The sequence below is a fragment of the Gopherus flavomarginatus genome, chromosome 4 (genome assembly GCF_025201925.1).
Source record: "Gopherus flavomarginatus isolate rGopFla2 chromosome 4, rGopFla2.mat.asm, whole genome shotgun sequence".
Lineage (NCBI taxonomy): Eukaryota > Metazoa > Chordata > Testudines > Testudinidae > Gopherus > Gopherus flavomarginatus.
In genome coordinates this window covers 64,494,216-64,518,122 of record NC_066620.1, presented here as the reverse complement: position 1 = coordinate 64,518,122, position 23,907 = coordinate 64,494,216, and the positions used below count along the sequence as shown (strand labels likewise).

The 23,907-nt window shown below is 45.6% G+C and overlaps 2 protein-coding genes across 2 annotated transcripts in view; both read left to right on the top strand.

The window, feature by feature from the left end:
- LOC127048745 (uncharacterized) overlaps positions 1-9,450 on the top strand; it is a 125,968-nt gene extending 116,518 nt beyond the window's left edge. Inside the window, exon 2 of the mRNA XM_050948638.1 lies at positions 7,987-9,450. Coding sequence (XP_050804595.1) covers positions 8,101-8,832 — 732 coding nt within the window. The 5' untranslated portion in view covers positions 7,987-8,100 and the 3' untranslated portion in view covers positions 8,833-9,450. The remainder of the gene's footprint in view (positions 1-7,986) is intronic.
- DNAH8 (dynein axonemal heavy chain 8) overlaps positions 1-23,907 on the top strand; it is a 593,210-nt gene that overhangs the window by 296,503 nt on the left and 272,800 nt on the right. The window contains exons 37-43 of the mRNA XM_050948396.1: positions 13,581-13,780; positions 14,150-14,303; positions 14,404-14,567; positions 16,572-16,674; positions 17,051-17,155; positions 17,471-17,632; positions 23,231-23,455. Coding sequence (XP_050804353.1) covers positions 13,581-13,780; positions 14,150-14,303; positions 14,404-14,567; positions 16,572-16,674; positions 17,051-17,155; positions 17,471-17,632; positions 23,231-23,455 — 1,113 coding nt within the window. The remainder of the gene's footprint in view (positions 1-13,580; positions 13,781-14,149; positions 14,304-14,403; positions 14,568-16,571; positions 16,675-17,050; positions 17,156-17,470; positions 17,633-23,230; positions 23,456-23,907) is intronic.

Here is a 23,907-nt window from a genome sequence, read left to right as displayed (position 1 = left end):
AGTATGGCCACTGTCAGTCATTAACTAGCCCCCGTTCTCTGGGGCAGACTGCAGTGTAAGTGCCAGTCATCACTGGCAAGGGAGGTTTAGATCTGCTGCCTCTGCCTACTTTTGGTCTGCCCCCTGCAATTCCAGTACCTATTCAGCCTTACACTAGGCATGCAGCCTGTCGGTTTTCCAGGCCAGAGCTCCTCTGGCCTTCCGCAAGCCCTGCTCCACCTCAGGTACTCTACTACGCTCCCCAGCGGCCAGGCCCGTCTCCCTCCACAACTAGAGTAGACTGTCTGCTCCTGGCCCACTGCCCTCTTATAAGGGCCAGCTGAGCCCTGATTAGGGTGTGGACACAGCTGAGCCTCAGCCCTCTCCTGGACTGTTTTAAGCCCTTTAAGGCTGGAGCGGGTGACAACCCCGCTACATGTAGACATGCCCTCAATCTAAGCACTCCTCTGCTTCAGTATCACAGAAGATAGCACTGTTGATTCTGGTCCATAGGCAGGTTCCATCAAAGTCAGAGCCAGAAGGAGCTCCTTTCACACCTGTGGCACCTCACCGTACCAATACTATCTCAGAACCAACCATGCTGGACGCAGATATAGCTGCCAGGGCCTTTCTGGCTCTGTTGGTGCTGGTATTGCCAGCAGTACACGAATTACGCTACTAGTGCAGGCAGACATGGGATAAACAGAAGGATTGCTACAACACTCAGTATCATGCCAACCTTTGGGTGTTGAGCATTATAGAAGGATACTCTTTCCGATTTATTTCTTTCTCTGCTTCCCACCCTCCCTGCCCTTCCCCTCTTCAGGGACCCCTCTCATGAAGAACTTCTGGTTCATGAGATTCAATCTCTCCTTCAGGTAGTAGCTATTTATTTCCTAATCTTGAAAGCCAAAGGAGCTCTCTGGCCTATTTTAGGCCTGTGTCAGCTCTACAGCTATCTCCAAAAGATAAAGTTTTGCATGGTCACATGGGCATTTGTTAATCCCTCTCTGGAGACTGGAACACCACTCTTGATTTAACAGATGCTGACTTTCATGTGTCAGTAGGCCAAGGGCACAGAAAGTTCCTCAGATTTGTAAACACTTGCATTACCAGTTCTTCGTGCTTGCATTCAGCCTATCTGCAGCTCCTTTGGTGTTCTCAGAACATATGGCCATGGTAGCAGCGTTTCTCAGGAGACTAGGAGTGCAGGTCTACCCTTACCTGGACAACTAGCTAGTCAAGAGTCGGTCCAAAGCCCAGGTTAAATCCAACATTCATCTCATTCAGTCACCCTTCAAGGCCTTAGGACTACTGATCAATGCAAACAAGTCTGTCATTAGCCTGGTACCCAGGACACAGTCTGTAGGGGCTGTGTTGGACTCTACCCAGCCACAGTGTTCCTCCCAGCATCAAGATTCCAATCTACTTGATCTTTTGTGACAGACCTCAAGATTCATTCAACCACAATAGCCTGAAACTATATGAAGCTCATAGGGCACATGGCCTCATGCACATATGTAATACAACACATGAGGTTGCACTTCAGACCCCTTCAGATGTGGCTGGCCTCAGTGTACTCGACAAACAATCTGCATTTGGACACTGTGCTCACAGTACCTTTTCAGGTTCTAATTTCATGGAATTGGTGATTGAATCCTCTCAGTGTTTGTGCAGGCATTCCCCTCCTCTGCCCTCAACTGTCAATGATTCTGGTTTCAAATATGTCATCTTTAGGTTGGGGAGATCAACTGGGGCCCGTCTATATTCGGTGTCTTTGGTCCTCAGCAAAGGTCATTCTTCAAATCAATGTCAGAGAGCTCAGGGCAATTTGTCTTGCCTGTCAGGCTTTCCTACCTCATATTAGAAACGTATTTGTCCTTATAGACAATATTACAGCAATGTTTTACCTCAGCAGGCAGGGAGAAGCTCAGGGCTTATCTATACTGGCACACTAAATCAGTGCAGCTGAGATCAGTGTAGTGGTGTCGATTTAGCGGGACTGGTGAAGACACAATAAGTTGAAGGGAGAGCGCTCTCCTGTCGACTTCAGTACTCCACATCCCCTAGAGGTGGAAGGTAAGTTGGCAGGAGAGCGTCTCATTTGACATAGCATGGTATAGACAGCATGTTAGGTCGATGTAAGCTACGTCGCTCTGGGGGTGGGCGTGGGTGATTTTTGCAGACCCCTGAGTGACATAACATACATTGATTTAAGCGGCAGTGTAGACCAGGTCTCAGTCATCTCTCCTGTGTCAGTGTCATGATCTACAGGCCTCAAACCCGGTCCACTGGCACAGTCACGCTACACTCCTCTACTGGGCTGCCTGCTAACAACTGCTGACCCAGGACCCATGAAGCCCAGCTTCAGTTTGAGGCTCTACCCCTGACGTCCCATTGGCCCAGTCATGGAGCAGCTGATTGGCTCTTTGGCATTACTTAATCCAGCAACAGGAACAGGAAGCTGTTCAAACAACAGAGATCCACACTGCTCTGGACTGTGTATCTTGTGCCTCCTGCTCCTCCTGCTTGACTTCCCAGCTTCCTCACCTGGCTTGATTCCGGACCTCTGACTTGTGGTTCTGATCTTTAGTTTGTCACCTGCCTCTGTCCTCCCGATATCCTGACTTGGCTTGACTGTGGTTACTGACTTGTGGTTCTGGTCTCCAGTCTGTCTCTGGCTCCTGTCCTCCTGGTATCCTGACCCAGCAGATTCCTGACTGTGGACTCTGGCTCTGACTAGTAGGTGTCATTTCCCACTACTCGGACCTCACAGTCAGGAAGCATTTACCTATGGGAATTTTGCGTAGCCCATTCAATGAACCTTGAAGCCCATTACCTTCCAGGGGTACAGAATGAGCTAGCAGATTGCCTGCTCAGGTCTTTCTCCAGCTACAAGTAGTCCCTTTGCCTGGATGTAGCCACATTTTTCTAGCAGTGGAGGACTCTCCAGATAGACCTATTTGCAAACAAATACAACAGAAAATGTCACCAGTTCGGCTCCCTACAAGGCCACAGTATGAATTCCATCACAGATGCTTTCTTGCTACCCTGGATGGGAAATGCTTTTTATTATGTGTTTCCCTGAATCCCACTCCTACACAGAGTGCTATTAAAGATCAAGTGAGCCAAAGACTGTGTTTTATTAATATCCTCAGCTTGGTTCCACCAACTGGTTCTCCATTCTACTGGATCTCTCAGTGGTAATTTCAATCTCACTCCTGTTGCATTTGGATTTGATGTCTCAGGATCATGGCTGGCTGCTCCACCCAAACCTGTGATGCCTTCTTTTAACAGCCTGGACCCTCCAGGGTTAAATCCCAAAGAGCAGGCTTGCTTGAAGCAAGTTTGCCAAGTCTTACTAGGTAGCAGAAAGCTCTCCACCAGGGCCACCTATCTGTCAAAATGGAAGCTGTTCTCTCTCTGGGCTTATCAAACCAGAGTCTCACCAATACATTCATCCATCCAACAAATGCTTGACTATCTGGTGTACCTGAAACATCAAGGCTTACTGATTTCCTGCATCAAGGTTCACCTATCAGCAGTTTCAGCTTTTCACCCTTACGTGGATAACTGTTCTGTTTTTTTTCTAATGACATGACAATTACATTCTTCTTCGAGTGATTGCTCATATCCATTCCAGGTAGATGTACGCGCCGCGCGTGCACGTCTGCCGGAAACTTTTTACCCTAGCAACTCCAGTGGGCCGGCAGGTCGCCCCCTAGAGTGGCGCCACTATGGCACTAGATATATACCCCTGCCGGCCCGCCCGCTCCTCAGTTCCTTCTTACCGCCGTGTCGGTTGCTGGAACTGTGGAGTGCGGCTTGCTGACCTCCACGTCCCTAGCTCTCCTGTTCGTCTTCGCTGTTTGATTGTAGATAGTTCTTAGTTGAGTTGTAGATAGTCCTTTAGTCTAGTAGTTAGTTAGAATCTTGTAAATAGTTATCGAACGTTGCCTGCGGGTGGGCTGTTGCCCTCCCCGGCACCCGGCACCGGGCCCATGCCTGGCTTGCCGGGTTTCAAGCAGTGCTCGGCGTGCAAGAAGCCTATGCCTACGAGCGATCCCCACGACGCGTGCCTTAAGTGCCTTGGGGAATCGCACATTAGCGACAAGTGCCGCATTTGCAAGGCCTTTAAGCCTCGCACTAAAAAGGAGAGAGACCAAAGACTTCGCGCTCTCCTCATGGAAGCGGCCCTGTCTCCGGCACCGGCAGCACAGTCAGCCAGTTCTACTACGGCACCGGACCACGCCGGCACCGGCAAGACTCCCCGGCACCAACCATCTCCGGCACCGGGAGCAGATCTACGTCCCTCGGCGTCTGCGACACCATCAAGGCAGGCCCGAGCGGACCGCCCGGCACCTACCTTAGCCGCGGCACCGCCTGCAGGACTGCTGTCGACTCCGGGCCCAGAAGGTCCGTCGAGTCCAGCTCCACCTAGCTCCCCCGTAAGATCAGGGGTCGAGCTAAGGGTCCCATCGACGCCGGAGACCTTTGCCTCGGCCCGGGACTTAATTGCACTTACGGAGCCATCTCAGCCTCAGCCGGCACCCCCGGGACGCATAACTTCCAGGGGTAAGCTGATGCTTCGAGCGCTGTCTCCAGAGTCCTGGCACCGATCACCCCGGAGGCGCGAACGCTCACGCTCGGGTCGCCGCTCGGAGTCCCGGCACCGGTCGCCCAGACGGTACCGGTCGTATTCGCGGCACCGATCACCATCCGCACGGTCCCGGTCGGGCTCATCTCACCACTGGCACCGAGACTCCAGGAGCCGTTCGCCTTGGCGTTCGGCCCCGCGGTCGACCTCCCGGCACCGAACTGGTGGCAGGTCCTGAACCTGGTCGACCTCCCTGCACCGCGCTGGTGGTAGGTCCCGGTCTCCACTGCCGGCCCGGCACCGCGTTCACAGAAGGTCGCGGTCCCGCTCCCGGCACTGACATCGCTCCCGCTCCTGGTCGGGATCTCGGCACAGATCATCACGCCGTTCTCGGTCCTGATCCCGGTACCGATGTGGGTCGCGGCACCGAGCCTCGGCACCGAGGGGAGCGTCAGTCACGGCGCATAGAGCTGCATATCATCCAAGCTCGGCGCCCCCCTGGCCTTCTAGGGAGCCGTCGGTTTCCTCCCACACTTACAGTGTCTATGCCATGGCACAGGACAGGCACGCGGCCCTGTTCCAAGACCCTCCGCCACAAGAACGAGGGCCTCCACAGTGGGGGTTTTGGACCCCATGGGCATACTCTCAGGCCCAGGGTCCGCAACACATTACCCCCCGCCCTGTGGCGGAGCGCAGACCACTGGAGGTGACGGCGTCTAGACCCCCTCCCTCCCCGGAAATGGACGATACTCACCAGGACCCAGAGCTCCCTCCGGAAACGGAGGTGCAGCCCCTCACGGAACCCCCCGTGGACACCTTGTTGCCGGGGGTCTCTTCGTCCTCGTCTCCGGATGAGGCGGTGGCGGGCACCTCGTCCTCCAGCCCCCGCCCACTGGATTTGAGGGCACACCAGGACCTCCTCCGCCGGGTGGCACAGAACCTGAACTTGCAGGTGGAGGAGGTGTCGGAAATTGAGGACCCGGTGGTGAGCATCCTTTCATCCGATGCGCCCACCAGAGTGGCACTGCCCTTCATAAAAATGATCCAGACTAATGCCACTAACATCTGGCAGTCACCGGCCTCCATCCCTCCGACGGCTCGCGGAGTGGAGCGAAAGTACATGGCCCCCTCAAAGGGCTATGAATACTTATATGTTCACCCGACCCCCTGCTCGTTGGTGGTCCAGTCAGTGAACGATAGGGAGCGCCACGGGCAGGAGGCCCCAGCGCCCAAGTCGAAGGAGGCGAGGCGGATGGACCTCCTGGGCCGCAAGGTCTATTCGGCGGGGGCGCTGCAGCTCCGGGTCTCAAACCAACAGGCCCTCCTCAGCCGCTACTCTTTCAATTCCTGGGTAGCGGCGGGGAAGTTTGTGGAGCTCTTGCCCCAGGATGCACGCCAGGAATTTTCCACCATCCTGGACGAGGGCAAGAAAGTAGCAAGAACATCGCTACAGGCCTCCCTTGATGCTGCCGACTCGGCCGCTCGGACCCTAGCTTCGGGGCTTACGATGCGCCGGATTTCTTGGCTGCAGGTCTCTGGCCTTCCGCCAGAGCTCCAGCACACAATCCAGGACCTCCCCTTCGAAAGCCAGGGCCTGTTTTCGGATAAAACAGACCCTAGATTGAAGGATCTAAAAGATAACAGGGTCATCATAAGGTCGCTGGGCATGCATTCGCCGGCGACACAACGTAGGCCGTTCAGGCATCAAAACCAGCAGCAGCAGCGGCGGCCATACTCTCAGTTCTGCCCACGGCAGGACCTTTCGAGGCGCCGAGGCAGGAACAACCGCCGCAGGCAGTCTGGTGGGCAAACGGGGCAGAACCAAGGCTCCACCAAGGCCCCTCCAGGACCTAATCCTTCATTTTGAAGGTGCGCCCGGGGGCGCAGTACCAGTTTCCCCTCCGGATCCTTCCCTGCAGTTTTCCAACCGCCTTTCCTTTTTCCTCCCGGCGTGGACCCAAATAACGTCGGACCGTTGGGTCTTGCGTACGGTGCAGGCCGGCTATTGCCTGCAGTTTTCTTCGCCCCCACCCTCCCACCCACCTTCCCCGTCCCTCTTCAGGGACCCCCTCACGAGCAATTCCTCCGTCAGGAGGTGCACGCGCTCCTTGCCAAGGGAGCCATAGAGGCGGTTCCGGACAACGAGAAGGGCAAGGGGTTTTATTCCCGTTACTTTCTAATCCCCAAATCCAAGGGCGGCCTCAGGCCCATTCTCGACCTGCGGGAACTCAACAAGTATATCGTGAAGTTGAAGTTCCGCATGGTATCCCTTGGAACCATCATCCCTTCCCTGGATCCCGGAGACTCATACGCCGCCCTCGATATGCAGGACGCCTACTTTCATATCTCGATTGCCCCCAACACAGGCGTTTCCTCCGCTTCGTGGCCGACCGCCAACATTACCAATTTGCGGTCCTTCCGTTTGGCCTCTCTACGGCCCCGAGAGTCTTTACAAAATGCATGGCAGTCGTCGTCGCACATCTTCGACGTTGCCGCATCCACGTCTTCCCCTACTTGGACGACTGGCTGATCCGAGGCACGTCGGAGCTACAGGTCCGCGACCATGTCGACAGGATCAGCACCCTCTTTGCGACCTTGGGCCTCGTAATCAATGTGGACAAGTCTACTCTACTTCCCACGCAGCGGATAGAGTTTATCGGGGCCGTTCTAGATTCTACCCTGGCCAGGGCCTTGTCACCCTTGCCCAGGTTCCAGTCCTTGTTGGACATCATTCTACGTTTGCGAGCGGCCCCGATGACCTCTCTACGAACGTGCCTGGCCCTCCTAGGCCACATGGCAGCCTGCACATTTGTAACAGCATATGCTCGACTCCGCATGAGACCTCTTCAATCATGGCTCATTGCGCAGTATCGGCTGGCCAGACAGTCGTTGGACACGGTCGTCACCGTCCCTCAGAGGGTGCTGGACTCTCTTCGATGGTGGCTGGACCAATCGGTAGTCTGTGCGGGGCTCCCGTTTCATCCGCCCCAACCTTCGGCATCCCTGACCACGGACGCCTCCGATCTGGGATGGGGGGCTCACTGCAGCACCCAGAGAACCCAGGGCTTGTGGACGCCACAAGAGATCAACCTCCATATCAACGTATGGGAGTTGAGGGCGGTCCGCCTTGCTTGTCAAGCGTTTGTCCATCTCCTTCAAGGTCGTTGTGTCGCGGTCTTCACCGACAACACAACGACCATGTTTTACATCAACAAGCAGGGCGGCACCAGGTCCTCTCCACTTTGTCTCGAGGCAATACGTCTCTGGGAGTTTTGCAGAGCCCATTCGATTCACCTTTCCGCCTCCTATCTCCCGGGAGTGCAGAACACCCTAGCGGATCGGCTGAGCAGATCCTTCCGTTCGCACGAGTGGTCCCTCCGTCCGGACGTCGCCTTCTCACTCTTCCAGAGGTGGGGTCGTCCCCGGATGGACCTCTTCGCGTCCAGGGTGAACAGGAATTGTCGAACATTCTGCTCCTTCCAGGGTCGGGAGCCAGGGTCTCTAGCGGATGCATTCCTGATCCCATGGACAGCCCACCTGTGTTATGCTTTCCCGCCCATCCCGCTGATTCACAGAGTTCTCATCAAGGTGCGCAGAGACAGAGCCCGGGTGATTCTCATAGCTCCAGCGTGGGCCAGACAGCACTGGTATCCCATGTTGCTGGACCTCTCAGTAGCCAACCCAGTTACCCTGCCCCTTCATCGGGACCTGATCACTCAGGACCACGGCAGGCTCTGTCACCCGGACCTTCCGTCTCTTCACCTGACGGCATGGCTCCTGCGTGGTTGACAGACTCTGAGTTGCGATGTTCCACCCCGGTTCACGAGGTTCTCATGGGCAGCAGGAAGCCTTCCACCAGAGCGACTTACACAGCTAAGTGGAAGCGTTTCTCCTGCTGGTGTTCAGAGAAAGCTCTTCGTCCTACGGAGACTCCCGTCACCACTCTGTTAGACTATATCTGGTCCCTTAAGACCCAGGGTCTGGCACTGTCGTCTCTCCGAGTCCACCTAGCCGCCATCTCTGCGTTTCATCCTGGAGTGGACGGCTGTTCGGTCTTCTCTCACCCTATGGTGGCGAGATTCCTGAAGGGGCTGGAGCGGCTCTATCCACAAATTCGCCCTCCAGCCCCTTCATGGGACCTCAACCTGGTCCTGACTCGGCTCATGGCCCCTCCATTCGAGCCATTAGCTACTTGCTCCCTGCTCTACCTCTCGTGGAAGACCGCCTTCCTTGTGGCCATTACCTCAGCTAGATGAGTGTCAGAGCTGAGGGCCCTCACGGTGGACCCACCGTATACCGTCTTCCATAAAGACAAGGTACAGCTGAGACCTCACCCTGCCTTTCTTCCCAAGGTGGTCTCAGCTTTCCATGTGAACCAAGAGATTTTCCTCCCAGTCTTCCTTCCCAAGCCCATTCGTCCCGCAGGGAGCAGCAGCTCCACTCGCTAGATGTCCATCGAGCACTAGCATTTTATGTGGACAGGACCAAACCCTTCCGCAAGTCCCCCCAGTTATTTGTGGCAGTAGCGGACCGGGTCAAGGGGCTACCGATTTCCTCCCAAAGGTTATCTTCATGGGTTACCTCCTGCATCAGGACCTGCTACGACCTGGCCCAAGTTCCGATGGGCCGTGTGACTGCTCACTCCACCAGAGCACAGGCGTCATCGCTGGCTTTCCTCGCCCGCGTCCCGATCCAAGAGATCTGTAGGGCGGTGACCTGGTCATCGGTCCATACATTCGCTTCCCATTACGCCCTGGTCCAACAGTCCAGAGATGATGCGGCCTTTGGTTCTGCAGTGCTCCAGGCCGCGACTTCTCACTCCGACCCCACCGCCTAGATAAGGCTTGGGAATCACCTACCTGGAATGGATATGAGCAATCACTCGAAGAAGAAAAGACGGTTACTCACCTTTGTAACTGTTGTTCTTCGAGATGTGTTGCTCATATCCATTCCACACCCGCCCTCGTTCCCCACTGTCGGAGTAGCCGGCAAGAAGGAACTGAGGAGCGGGCGGGCCGGCAGGGGTATATATCTAGTGCCATAGTGGCGCCACTCTAGGGGGCGACCTGCCGGCCCACTGGAGTTGCTAGGGTAAAAAGTTTCCGGCAGATGTGCACGCGCGGCGCGTACACCTACCTGGAATGGATATGAGCAACACATCTCGAAGAACAACAGTTACAAAGGTGAGTAACTGTCTTTTCCTTGAAGGCCTGGAAAGATTGTACCCTCAACTAAAGAGGCACATTTTCCCTTGGAACTTGAACTTAATTTTGTCTGAACTTATGGAATCACCATTTGAGCTTCTAGCAAAGTGCTCCTTACTACACTTTTTGTGGAAGGTGGTTTTCCTAATTGCTGTTACTTCTACCAGAAAGGTTTCTGAACTGTGCACCCTCACATTTGAACCATTGTACACAGTCTTTTTTAAAGATAAGGTGTGTTTACATCCTCATCTGAGGTTTCTCTCTAAGTTTCAAATTTTCATATCAATCAATTTACTTGTATTTTACCCCAAACCAGCCACAAATACAGACGAGCAATGGCTACACACATTGGGTGTTAGACGAACACTGGTGTTCTCCATACACAGGGCCAAACAGAGCACCCAACTGTGTGTGGCCTGAGTGGACAGAATGAAAAGTCTTCCAATCTCCACACAGAGAATTTAATCTTGGATAACTTCTTGTATCCACGTGTTATGATCTGACAGGCTCCCAGACAAACTGACTGCCAACTCCATAAGATTGCAAGTGTCCTCAATGGCATTCCTAGCACAGATTCCTATCCTGGACATTTGCAAAGCAGTAACCTGGTCATCCATGCACACTTTCTCCTCCCATTACACCATCACTCAATACTCATGAGATAATACCAGATTTGGTTGAGCTGTACTGTAGCTTGTATCTACATGAACTCCAATCCCTCCACCTATTTACCTGTTTGGGAGTCACCAAGAGTAGAATGCACATGTGCAATTACTCGAAGGACAAAAAACAGCTACTAACCTTTCATAACTGTTGATCTCTGAGATGTATTGTACGTGTCCATTCTAAGACTCATCCTCTTATTCCTCTGCATTGGAGTTCCTGGAAAGAAGGAACTTAAGGGGCATTGGATTGGCTGAGCCATTTATACTAATGCCAGCAGGAGAGGGCACTCGAGCTGCCCCAGTGGTTACCACTGAGGGAAAATATTTCTGCTGTGCACTAGGTGCATGCAGGAGTGGAATGGACAAGTGCAAGACATCTCAAAGAACAAAAATTATGAAACTTTAGTAACCATTTTCCCCCTGACTCTAGTAAAAGTGGCTCAGGCATAGAGGAAACGCCTCAGAAGTGTCAGCCAGATCAAGGTATATGGCTTGATTCAGTGCTTTCTGATATCCCTTAATGAGGAAGTAGCGCTGATCTACTTTGTCTAGGTTTAAAAGCCAGTCACCAGTGAAACTGGAGCAGTTAGCTGTTAGCAGCAGAGTTTTGTGGGAGTTTGTAAGTGGGAGTTTGGGGGGATGGATATTTCCCCTTTCTTTTTTTCTAGGAATAAGGATTAAAGAAGAGACAACCATGATGGTTACTAATGCAGCAGTATAAGTGATGTGAGGAGGAGAGTAGACAAAGAAGATGGTCAAATGCAAAAGCAGTGGGCGCTGTATCATCATCCTTAAGGGAGTCTCTGATGGAAGCTACTTATGCATGAAATAACACCTGATAGAGCTCATGGATGAGATGATCCAAAGATTAGAGATGCATCTGGAGACGAGGATGGAATTCAGACAGTGATTTGAAGGTATAGTGCAGAGAAGGAGAGAGGAAGTGGTACAGATTACTCACAATATGTGGATACCTGCCAATAAAAGGATCTGGAGGGTGGACTACCAGACAAGGGTGATCCATGGAAGAATGTGCCCATGAGGACAAGGCAGAGGCAGAGGTCAGCTGTCTGTGCTGAAATCAAGTCGAATAACAGGTTTGCTGAACTGGGGAACGAGAAGGAAAAACAAGTGTGGGGAGGGAGCAAGAATAAAATAATTGAAGTCAGTCTCTGCAAAAGAGATGATGGAGATAGCTAGGGAGTGGAGCCTAAGGAAGAATGGGATGATATAAAGGGAATTGTGAAAAAGAATTTAAGACAGATTCATACCAACACCAGGAAGAGACAGATATATGTGATCAAGACTCCATACCCAGAATAATTGACAGGCCTGTTACCAGATCCAGAAAACAGAAGAGCATGTTGTCTGCCAGGAGCAAGGATCGAGATGTGGACATTATGCTGAAAGGAATTTTGCTGGGAGTGAGGGAAAATCCATTGATTGTGCTGCATATTGGAATGAATGATACTGCTAGAGTCTCACTGAAATGGATTAAGGATGACTACACTTGGCTAGGTAAGACACTTAAAGAAGTGGAAGCTTAGTGATCTTCAGTGGAATACTTTCATTCCCTATGGAACGTGGGTGAAAGCATGACAAAAGAATGAAGATCAACAGATGGCTCAAAGATTGGTGATATCAGGTAGGTTTTGGGATGATCTACCATTGGGAGGCCTTTACTGAAAGAGGATACTTCTCAACTGATGGACTCTACTTGAGTATCTGTGGTATTAATCTTCTGGAATCAAGACTGGCATGATTAATGAGAGGGGCTTTAAAGTAGGAAATGAAAGAAGAAGGTTGGGAGGACATGCATCCAAGCTGGTAATGGGTTCTGCTCAATAACAATCCAAAGCAGTGTGGACTGACGCGTGTTCATTTTCATCAACTGAGTCAAATGCCAGGAGCAGAAAGTTGATTTTCTTTTTTGGTGGGTCGGGTTATATAGTTTCTGCATCAGAGTGTTGCTCTTTTAAGACTCAGGAAGCATGCTCCACACCTCATCCTTCTTAAATTTTGGAAGGCAGTTCAGATTCCTAAATCTTGGAGCCTTGGAAGTGTCATATGTTAAATATGGTTTGTAGTGGGGCCACTGTACTAATACTTTCTTTGAACAAGATAATTCAATTACACCTGCCTAGAACAGAAACATAAGCTAAACTTGAAGCGATAGAGTGCTCATGTAAATATCAGAACATAACATTATCATCTGTCAAAGATGTAGAAATCTAGATTAAGAAAGTCTGTGGTCTTGTCAATACCAAAAAGTGCAACCATAGACATGCAGCTGTAGCTACTGATTTTCCCGGCCAAATTTGTTGAGGTCTGCATACCCCTACATTTAAAAAACCCATTTAACATCAATGAGTTTGCAGTAAAAAAATATCAGAATGCTTGTCCCACCTCTATACTGTATGTGTTTAAAACATGGCATAATTTCAGATCTGGATTGCACATACATACATTATTTTAAATATTATAATTAAAAGCTAGATTTATAGTACAGTAAAAGCTTTGTTATTCAGCATGTTGGGGGAATGTCAAGTCAAAGTCAAAAATTCCAGTCAACTAAAAATTATACTTACCAATAGAGGGGAGGGAGTTTGGGTGTGGGAGGGGGCTCAGGGCTGTGTGTTGGGACATGGAGGGGTGCATGACGTGGACTCTGGGAGGGAGTTCGGGTGTGTGAGGGGGCTCGGGGCGGGGGGTTGAGGTGTGGGAAGAGTTTCAGGGTGCTGGATCCGGGCGGCGCTTACCTCAGGCAGCTCCCGGCAAGCGGTGACATGTCCCTGCTGCTCCTAGGTGGAGGCATGGCCAGGTGGCTCTGCCCGCTGCCTCTGCCCGCAGGCACCGCCCTCACAGCTCCCATTGGCTGTGATCCCGGCCAATGAGAGCTGCGGAGCCAGCACTCAGGGCAGGGCAGTGCATGGAGCACCCGCGGCCATTTCTCCACCTAGGAGCAGCAAGGACATGTCACTTGTGAGGAACTGCCCTGATCCAGCATCCCGAAATGCTGGTGTCTAGAGCTTTCCAGTTGGTAAAGTGCCAGATAACACAGCTTTTATTGTATTAGGAAAGGTTTCATATCTGGATAATGAAGATTAACATTTTTATTTTTTTTTTACTTTGCAGGATATCTGTATATCTGCTATAAAGGAAAAGGATATTGAAGCTAAATTGTCTCAGATAATTGAAAGTTGGGGAGGCCAGAATTTGAGTTTTTCATCATTTAAAGCAAGAGGAGAGCTACTGTTAAAGGGAAGTGAATCAGCAGAAATTATTACACTTATGGAGGACAGTTTAATGATCTTGGGCTCTTTACTTAGTAACAGGTAATTCTTAAGTGATTTTTTTTTGTGGATTTGCTAATTTTTATACATACTGAAAATACACACACTATTATTAAATGAGCAACCATATTACTAGACTGACACTTAGTCAACAACAAATGTGGATGAAATATAATTGTTTTGTGTGGATGTTGGTATACTAGTAATGTTACTGCAGATAACTTCTCTCAGCTCGCAAATGTACAGCAATCTATTCTCTTGATACATTTGAATAAAATTAAATTTGTTTATTCAAGTTTTCAAGAGATCATTTTTGCTCTCTAATTTACATATTTTCTTTCACTCCCTCAATAAATATTTTACTTTATACTTTAATTTAAAGTTATTCTTATTTCTCAACCCTGGTTTTAGATATAATACACCATTTAAAAAAGATATTCAGAGCTGGGTATACAAACTGAGCACCTCCAGTGATATCATTGAAGAGTGGTTGGTGGTGCAAAACTTATGGATTTATCTTGAAGCTGTTTTTGTAGGGGGAGATATTGCAAAGCAATTACCTCAGGTAAATCTAGAATACTTTTTGGTATTTATATTCTAAAAAACTTAATTAAATAACAGTTTACAAGAGAATGTGTTACCATGTTGATTTAAATTATGTTTAGGAAGCAAAACGTTTTCAGAACATTGACAAATCATGGATAAAAATAATGCAACGAGCTCATGAGAATCCTAATGTTGTTAACTGCTGTGTTGGAGATGAGACTATGGGACAGCTTCTGCCTCATTTACATGAACAGTTGGAGGTGTGTCAGAAATCACTTACAGGGTAAGAAGTTTTTTAAAATACATGATTATGTCATAAATTTATATAAAGTCAGTAATGTTTTATTTTATTTACAAATCAAACAGCTAAAAATGTTAAAAATAGAAGTTACTTTTATAAGGTTGTCACGTACAGTAATATATTGTAGTTTGTCTCTAGAAGAGCAGTACTGCAATCTTCATTTTATTATTTGTATTCAAAACTCCATAGGCAATTGGTATGGCTAGATAATCTCCCAAGAATAGGAATCTGTACTAATAATATTCAAAGGAGAAAGTGTTCCTACAGTATGTATAGTTCTTCAGATAGATTTAGACATCCAAACTGCTTCCCACTTTGAAGTATCATACATAGATTCTGATGTGAGGAACTGAATGAATACAGGATGTTAGCTCTTGAAGTCCAGAATTCAGTTTAAATGATTTGCTGGACTGGGGCCTGTGATCCTGTTATAAGTGTTCTTTGTTGCCAGAAAGCATGTATGTGACCCCAGCAGTCTTGGGGTATATCTATATTTGGAGCTGGAGGTAACATTTCCAACTTGCATAGACATCCTCATGCTAGCTGTCATTGAGCTAGCATGCTAAAAATAGCCTAGTGCTGTATCACAGGCAGCAACAAGCAGTGACATGGGATAGCCACTCTGAGTGCAAGTCTGCCTGGATGCTGTAGGTACATACTTGTGGCTAGCCTATGCCACTGCTCTCTGCCACCACTGCACTACTATTTTTAACTTACTAACTTGATGAAAACTATTTCAAGGCATAAGCGCTGACTTCCTCTTTTTTCCCTGGTTGCTAGACCTCCCCCTTTGCCCCTGGCCCTGCCCCCACCCCACTGAACTAATGGAAATCACTGACTAAGCATCTGCAATCAGAGTTGGTTGAAGTGTCAAACCAGCTTTTGACAGAAGCAACTTCTTCTGTAGGCACAGAGAAAATATTTTCTTTATTTCAGTTTTTTCAACTAGTTCAGTTCAAAGATGAGAAACTGATTGGGTGTTGAAAAAGGAGAAAAACTTATTTTTCTCTTCTGAACTATGCACAAAAGTGAGATGTGAGAGAATGAGGTCTACTAGTTTTAAAGTCTTGAATGACAGGGTGGAACAGAAGCAATCAGTTCAATTCACTTACTACAGATAATACTTCCTTTGTTTAATAAATCAGTTAAAAAACAAAATATGTTTTGATAAACTTACTGTTTTCTAATCTATATAGCACATTTAAGGTAGTTTTATTCAACTAATAAAAACATTTTAAAATGCTGTTTTTAAAAAAATTAATGGAACTTCAGCTTGCATCCAAATGCAACTTGACACAAATCATGAATAAAAAATTAATCCAGTAAATAACAAATGTGTCATTTGCCATTTTCTAACGTCATAAAAACTATAAATATTAAGAATCTGAATAAATGTGTGTTAAATTCTATAATTGCTAAATAAGTGTATAAAAATATAATATCCTCCTGGTTAGCAAAAAGAAGCACCAATTTAGTGCAAAGGCTGTATTAGGTGCATATCAACATGTTTTAATGGTTACCAACCAATAAGAATAATCCTTTCTTTAGAAAAATACCTAAAAAGTACAAATGCAAAACAGGATTCAAATAAATTATTTAAATCAGTGTTTCCTGAGAGCCAATTTAAATCATGATTACAATTGGTGATTTAAATTACTTTGCTTTAAAACAGTCCACCATGGCACGTAGTACTGTGGCAGTTAGCTATGGCTTTTGATATTTTAAGTCCTAATTTGTGAAGGCTGCCTTATTGAGGACACAGCGCTTAACTATGTGCTTTAAATTAGGCATATGCTTAAAGTGCTATCCTGAATAGAGATGTACTCAAGCATGTGCTTAAATCTTTTTGTAAATTGAGCATTACAGTGATAGGTGTAGGAAGGATGAAGAAACTGGTGTTTTTTAAAATGATGCCATATTTCACAGTCTGATTCACAATTTCATGTAGAATACATTTTGTAATAAAAATCTTCCACAATATTTAAGATATTTAGAGAAGAAAAGGCTACTGTTTCCCAGATTCTTCTTTATCTCTGATCCTGCCCTTCTTGAAATTCTTGGACAAGCAAGTGATTCACACACCATTCAGGTAAGTTTTGAGTGACTATTTTAAAGTTAGCATGCTATTAAAAAAAAGCTTTGAAATAAATATTTAAATAAATAAAATATGCAAAAAGCAAAGGCAAAGTAAACTGTAAATGTAACAAATTCTTCTTGCAAACCTCATTCAGAGCAAGATTTTAAGCTGCTCCTCAGACTTTAGATTTTACTGTAAAATAAACACACAGAAAGTAACTTAAAAATTCCACATTTAGTGCATTATGACATTATCCTGCTACATAATCTGTACAATATAAAACTCCATTTATGAACTTCCTTGCACGATCAAGTCAATAGTTATTTTTCTTATATGTCTGCTATTATTAAATGTTTACATTAAATTACTTTCTGAATTATCCTTTTAGCCACATCTTCCTGCCATATCTGACAATATAAATGAAGTGCAGTTTCACCTAAAGGATTATGATCGCATAATGGCAGTCATATCAAGAGAAGGAGAAAAAATTCCAGTAATACTGCTAATTCCTTATCAATTTATCACTAATTTAAAATGTTTCACTGTTTATTTTTTTTCAGTAACTTTATTATATGAGAAGCCATTCTTTTGCTGAATGCACACAAGTAGATGGTTAAATTAAGTTAAAATGGTTAATTACATGATTTATTTGAAAAAAAACAGAATAAATTCTATATATTTGGTAACATGTTTATTGATATTTAAAATCAAAACAATAATTATATAACATTTATAACACAGTAATAAATAATAGGGATTTGGTAGCTATATATAATTGTGGACATTTAACTTATATTTAATTTTTCAGTTGGACACTCCAGTGAATGCAAAAGGACCTGTAGAACTTTGGTTGCTAGATTTGTTGCGCATGCAACAGTCTTCATTACACTGTGTAATCAGGGCAGCATATTATCAAATTAGTGACCCAGGATACCAGCTGCTTAACTTCCTTTATCACTTCCCAGCACAGGTGAGAACAGAGGGGCGTATATATGTCTATGTATGCATATATGTATAGATTACAAGCAGCCTTCTGAGAAAAGCAGAGGTTGTTCAATTTATGTGGTTGGCAATTTTATTTATTTGTTTTAGGTAGTCCTCAAAATGTGCTTGGTGTGATACAAACGTAGTCCCTGACCTCAAAAGTTTATACTCTCAAAAAGTTCCATCTAACCCAGTATCCTGTCTTCCAACAATGGTCAGTGCCAGATGCTTTGGAGGAAATGAACAGAGCAGGGCAATTATCAAGTGATCTCTGTCGTCCAATCCCTGCTTCTGGCAGTCAGAGGTTTAAGGACACCTGAGCAAGGGGTTACATCTCTGACCATCTTGGCTAATACCCATTGATGGATCTAACTGCCATGAATTTATATAATTCTTTTTTGAACCCAGTTATCCTTTTACCCTTCATAACATCCCCTGGCAACAAATTCCACAGATTGACTGTTCGTTGTGTGAAGAAGTACTTCTTTATATTTGTTTTTAAACTGCTGCCTATTGATTTCATTGGTTCACGTGTTATGCAGAGGGGTAAATAACACTTTCTTATTCACTTTCTCCACAGCATCCATGATTCTATAGACCTCTATCACAATCCCTCCACTAAGTTGTCTCTTTTTATGAAGCTGAATAGTCCCAGTCTTTTTCATCTCTCCTCCTAGGAAGCTGTTCTATACCCCTGAACATTTTATTTGCCCTTTTCTATACCTTTTCCAATTCTAATATATCGTTTTTGAGTTGGGCAACGAGAACTGCACACAGTATTCAAGGTGTGGGCATACCATGCATTTATATAGCGGCATTATGTCTTATCTTCTATCCCTTTCGTAATTATTCCTAACATTCTGTTAGCTATTTGACTGTTGCTGCACACTGAGCAGATGTTTTCAGTGAATGATCTAAGATGATACCAATGTCTCTTTCATGAGTGGTAACAGCTAATTTAGATCCGTCATTTTGTATGTATAATTTGGATTATTCTTCCTATGTGCTCTTATCAATGTAGAATTTCATCTACTATTTTGTTGCCTCATCACCCAGTTTTATAAGATCCTTTTGTAACTCTTCTTTGTAACAGCTTTGGACTTAACTATCTTGAGTGATTTTGTATCATCTGCAAATGTTACGATCTCACTGTTCACTTCCTTTTCCAGGTTGTTTATGAATTTGTTGAAAAGTACAGATCCTTCTTTCAGGGAGCCCTCTATTTACCTCTTTCCATTGTGAAAATGGATGATTTATTTCTTCCCTTTTTTCCTGTCTTTTAAACAGTTATTGGTCCATGAGAAGATTTTCCCTCTTACCTCTTTGCTGAAAATCCTTTGTTGAGAGGACCTTGTTGAATGCTTCTTGAAAGTGCAAGTACACTACATCAACTGGATCACCCTTGTCTACATGCTTGTTGATGCCCTCAAAGAATTCTAATAGATGTGTGAATCATGGTTTCCATTTACAAAACCTGTGTTGATTCTTCCCCAACATACAGTGTTCATCTATGTGTCTGATAATTCTGTTCTTCACTGTAGTTTAAAACAATTTGCCTGGTACTGAATTTAGAATTACCAGATTTTAATTGTCAGGATCATCTCTGGAGTGCTTTTTTAAAAATCAGAATTATATTAGCGATCCTCCAATAATTTGGTAGAGAGGCTTATTTAAGTGCTAGGTTACATATCTGGGTTAGCAGTTCTGCAACTTCATATTTGAGTTCCTTCAGAATGCTTAGGTGAATGCCATCTGGTCCTGGTGACTTCTTCTTACTGTTTTATTCATCAGTTTGTTTCAAAATTTTCTTTATTGACACCTCAGTCTGGGATAGTTCCTCAAATTTGTCATCTAAAAAGAATGTCGCAGGTGAAGGAATCTTCCTCGCATCATCTGTAGTGAAGACTAAGGCAAATAATTCATTTAGCTTCTCTGCAGTAGCCTTGTCTTCTTTGAATGCTTATTGTTTTTGTGTCTTTTGCTAGTTGCTCTTCATATTCTTTTTTTAGCCTGCCTAATTTTATTTGACTTGCCTGAGTTTATGCTCCTTTCATAGCATTTGACTTCCAATTTTTACAGGACATGTTTTTGTCTCTATCTGCGACCTTTAATCTGCTGTTTAGCCATGACAAATTTTTTTTGGTCCGCTTACTAATTTTGTTTGATTTCGTTATACATCTAGTTTGAACCTCTATTATGGTGTTTTTTAAAAGTTTCCATGTGCTTTTCAGGCATTTCACTCGTATGATTGTTCCTTTTAATGTCTGTTTAACTAGTTTCCTTATTGTTGTGAAGTTTCCCTTTTTGAAATTAAATGCTACTGTGGTAGGTTTCTTTGATATCTCCCCCCCAGAAAGATGTTAAATTTAATTATTAATGATATTTTCTATTACCAAGCTGTTCAGTTATATTCACCTCTTGGACCAGATTCTGTGCTCCACTTAGGACTAAATCAAGAATTGCCTCTCTCCTTGTGGGTTCCAGGACTAGTTACTCTAAGAAGCTGTCATTAATGGTGTCTAAAAATCTATCTCTGTATCCTATACTGAGGTGGCATATATCCTCATTATTATTGGGTTTCTGGTTTTGTAGCATCTTTTATCTCCCTGAGCTTTCACAATCACCATCCTGGTCAGGTAGTCAGCAGTTTATTCCTACTGCTATACTCTCATTATTCAGCATGAAATTTCCATGCATATAGTTTCTATAGCGCATGTATAGTACAGTTTGGGCAAGTCTGACTCAGTTTTCCCTTTTTTGGGGAATCCCCATTTAGTCACTTGTCTGGAAGTTCCTTGCTATGTCTCCAACCCCCTGGTTGGTTCATTAGTAGTCTCCCCTCCTAGGGTAGGAAAGAGTCCAGTGATTCAGGAGGCTGGCAACCATAGTGAAGGGTCAATAGTCTCTGGTCTTTTGGGTTTCAGGCCCCCCTTTTCTCCACAGTCTTTAATAATCCCTCTGCTGGGATTAGTAGGGGAACCCAGGCCCACCCACTCCTCTGGGTTCCAATCCACGAACCGTGTATGAAGTAGTTGGAACTGCTCCCTATCCCTTCCTGCTTCCTACTGTGCCTCTCTTGTAGGCTATTTTGCAACTAATGCTCTATGATCCTCTTCATATGGAGGTCCAGCTACCTGAGCAGCTTCTCAGCAGTCTATTGCTGAAGGATCCTGCTCTCAGTGGTTTCTCAGATTCCCTGGGAGACCTGGATCCCTCCTGACCTACAGCCTTTTTATCTCACTGTCTGTTGCAGGGCCACCAGTCCTTCTAAGGAGGCAGGTCTTCATTTAGCAGCTGGGACACTATGGGGTCTGGACACCTCATGACACATTATTTGGATGCTTGACTTCTCAAAGCCACCTCAGGTCATATAAAAGACCATGATGGGCTATACAAACCCCACACTAGGGAACAAGGGCTTGAGGAACAGCTCTAGACTAAGACAGCCCTGCCCAGCTACACTTGCAAAGCTTGCACAAGCTGGAGGCAGGGCTTTAAAAAGGAGAGGAGAACAGTTCAGAGGGGGGCAGCAGAAGGGAGCAGATGGCCATTCTGAGGGGCAGTACTGCCCAGGAGCTCATTGCCTGAGACCTAACACCACAGACCTGTACAAATATACAAAGGAGAAGCTGGTAGCTGAGCATGCGTGTCAGAGACTAAACGGAAATGATTTGCTTTGGGAAGCTAAAGGAAGTTGGGGTAGGAAGTGGTCCTGGAGGCAGAGGCAGCTGCTTAGCACCCCAGTGTGGCAATTGGAGCTGCCCAACATTGGACCTTGGACCAGAGCCCAATGAAGACAGTGAACCTGGGTTTCCCTACCCACTCCAAAAGAACGTTATAAAAAGAGCCTTCACTTAGAGTGAGAGGCCAGCTGGAAAAGGGGTCCCTCAAATTCCTGTGCTAAAGGGGATGACTGGAAACCCTTAGGGTGGAGTGTTGAAGTACAGCACTGTGTTTCAACTGGGAGATGACCTGCCAACCTGTTTTTAATTTCCTAGGCCACATGCTTATAAAGGGGAGTCTAGATTTCATAGTTTGCATGCTAAAAGGGCATTGTCCTACTACTTGAATAGGAAAAAGTACTTCAGAATCCCTCCTCAAGTGTTAATTTCTTCTGCTGAAAATTGTAAGGGCTAGGCTATTTCTGCTCAGTCATTGTTTACATAGGTCTGACAACGTATAGAGAAGAATTATAAAACTTCAACTTCCCCTCCTGCTAGAATTAAACCACACTCTACCAGAGCAATGGCTGAGACTTTAGCATATCTTAGACATGTCCTGCTTGTTGAAATTTGTAGGGCTGCCACTTAGAGTTTGAATCATACTTTTACTAAACATTTACACTATAGATTTGGGATCTGATGCTCATTTTGGGAGAGCAGTATTTCAGTCATTTTTTAATTAGGGTCCTTAGTCCCTCTGTCCACTAAAGAATGCTGTGTGCCAAACTATTTCAAGAGTGGAAATACACAGAAGAAACTCGAAAGAAAAAATGGCAGTTACTTACCTGTAACCAGAGTTCTTTGAAATAGACTGTGCATATTCCACTCTGCATCCACCTCCCCCTCTTCTGTGGAGCCCTAATTAGCTCCTGCGGTTCCTGAGGCCGTGAGGAGGACTGCAGGTGGACAGCAGAGTTGGAGTGATGGTGTGTGAACCGTAGATGAGGAGGCGCACTGGACTTGAATTAATCCCCAGAGTACCAGGAGAAAGTGAGTGATGCACCCTGTGACAGTACCACACCCGCTTCAATAGCCTTGCCCCGAAACATACTCAAATGCTAAGGAGAGGAGGAAAGCCTGGGTGCTCTAATGAGCACTGCGATCAGAAGCTGCATTGGTTGGTACACCTCAAGCAAGTGCATATGGAGAGTCCATCTCAAAGAATCCTGGTTACAGGTAACCAACCTCCATTTTGCTTATACTTGGGGTGTGGATTAAAAGTGGTTTTAAATCATATAATTCCTTTGTATTCTGAGGCTGTGCAAGAGCCTTTGTTGTAAATTAGAGCAGCCCTGAGGCTGTAATTTATATTCTGTTTCCTATGGACTCTTATGGTCCTTGGGAAGTGAAAATAATTATAGCACAGTACGCTTAAGCCAGGCACCCAAACATCTCCCCAGTCCATCCCCTCCAATAGGGGCTGGGAGCAGGTCTGGTGTCAAATCCTTACACTAGATCTCCACTGCCTATGGGATCATGTCACACTACCATTTCTACTCATTTTAAAGCCAGTTTATGCTTATACAGCCAAAGCAGCGTAAAAGGACCTTAAGTGTAACTGAGAATCATGTCAATATATCTGTGTATCTCACTGTGTGACTGAGATTATGGTAAAATAATGTATAAGTTTATTTCTGGGTTTCCTTGAATGTTTGTGAAATATGATTTGATAGAGAAATGCACCCTTGAAACCCTTGGATTTTCTTTCTAATGAAACAGGGAAATCCTTAATGAGAAATCACTTTGAATCCCTCCAATAAGTTACCCTAAAATATACTTAAAAAGTAGGTATCAAAGTCTTATAAACCTTGGCTTACAATAAATATTAATTAATATGTCAGTTTACTTGTTATATTTTATAGGTAGGGTTACTGGGAATTCAGATGCTGTGGACACATGAGTCAGAAGAAGCTCTACACAATGCAAAAGATGACAGGAAAATCATGCAAGTAACCAATCAGAAATTTCTGGATATACTAAATACACTTATCAGCCAGACAACACATGATCTTTCCAGCTTCGACAGGGTGAAATTTGAAACCCTGGTTACCATTCATGTGCATCAGAGAGATATTTTTGATGACTTGGTAAAGTACAGATTTTAATTTCTGAACATCAAATATAGTTTCTGTCATAATGATAACCTAGTGCTTATAATGACTATACAGTGCTTTTATCTGCAGAATCCCAAACCTCATTTGTGTGTGTGTTAATATGGAAACAGCATTATTCTCTCTAGTGTTAAGATTATATTTAGATTTTTACTTGTGGTGAGACTTTTTCTTAATACAAGACTAAAATCCATCTGTTTTACAGTCATTCTAATGATTGGATTTAGTCTCCAAATTTTTATTCTTTCTAAACTATTTGAATCTTATTTTTCTCTAAAAGATTTAGAAATTTTGGCAAAAGCATGTTTATAATGTTCCTTTTTGGAATTGAGTTCTGACACTCTCACCTTTTGTTTGTGACAGAAAATCTGATCTGGGAAGAGGTGTTGGATGGGTGCGTGGTGATGGTAAAAGAATAGTTCTGTCTG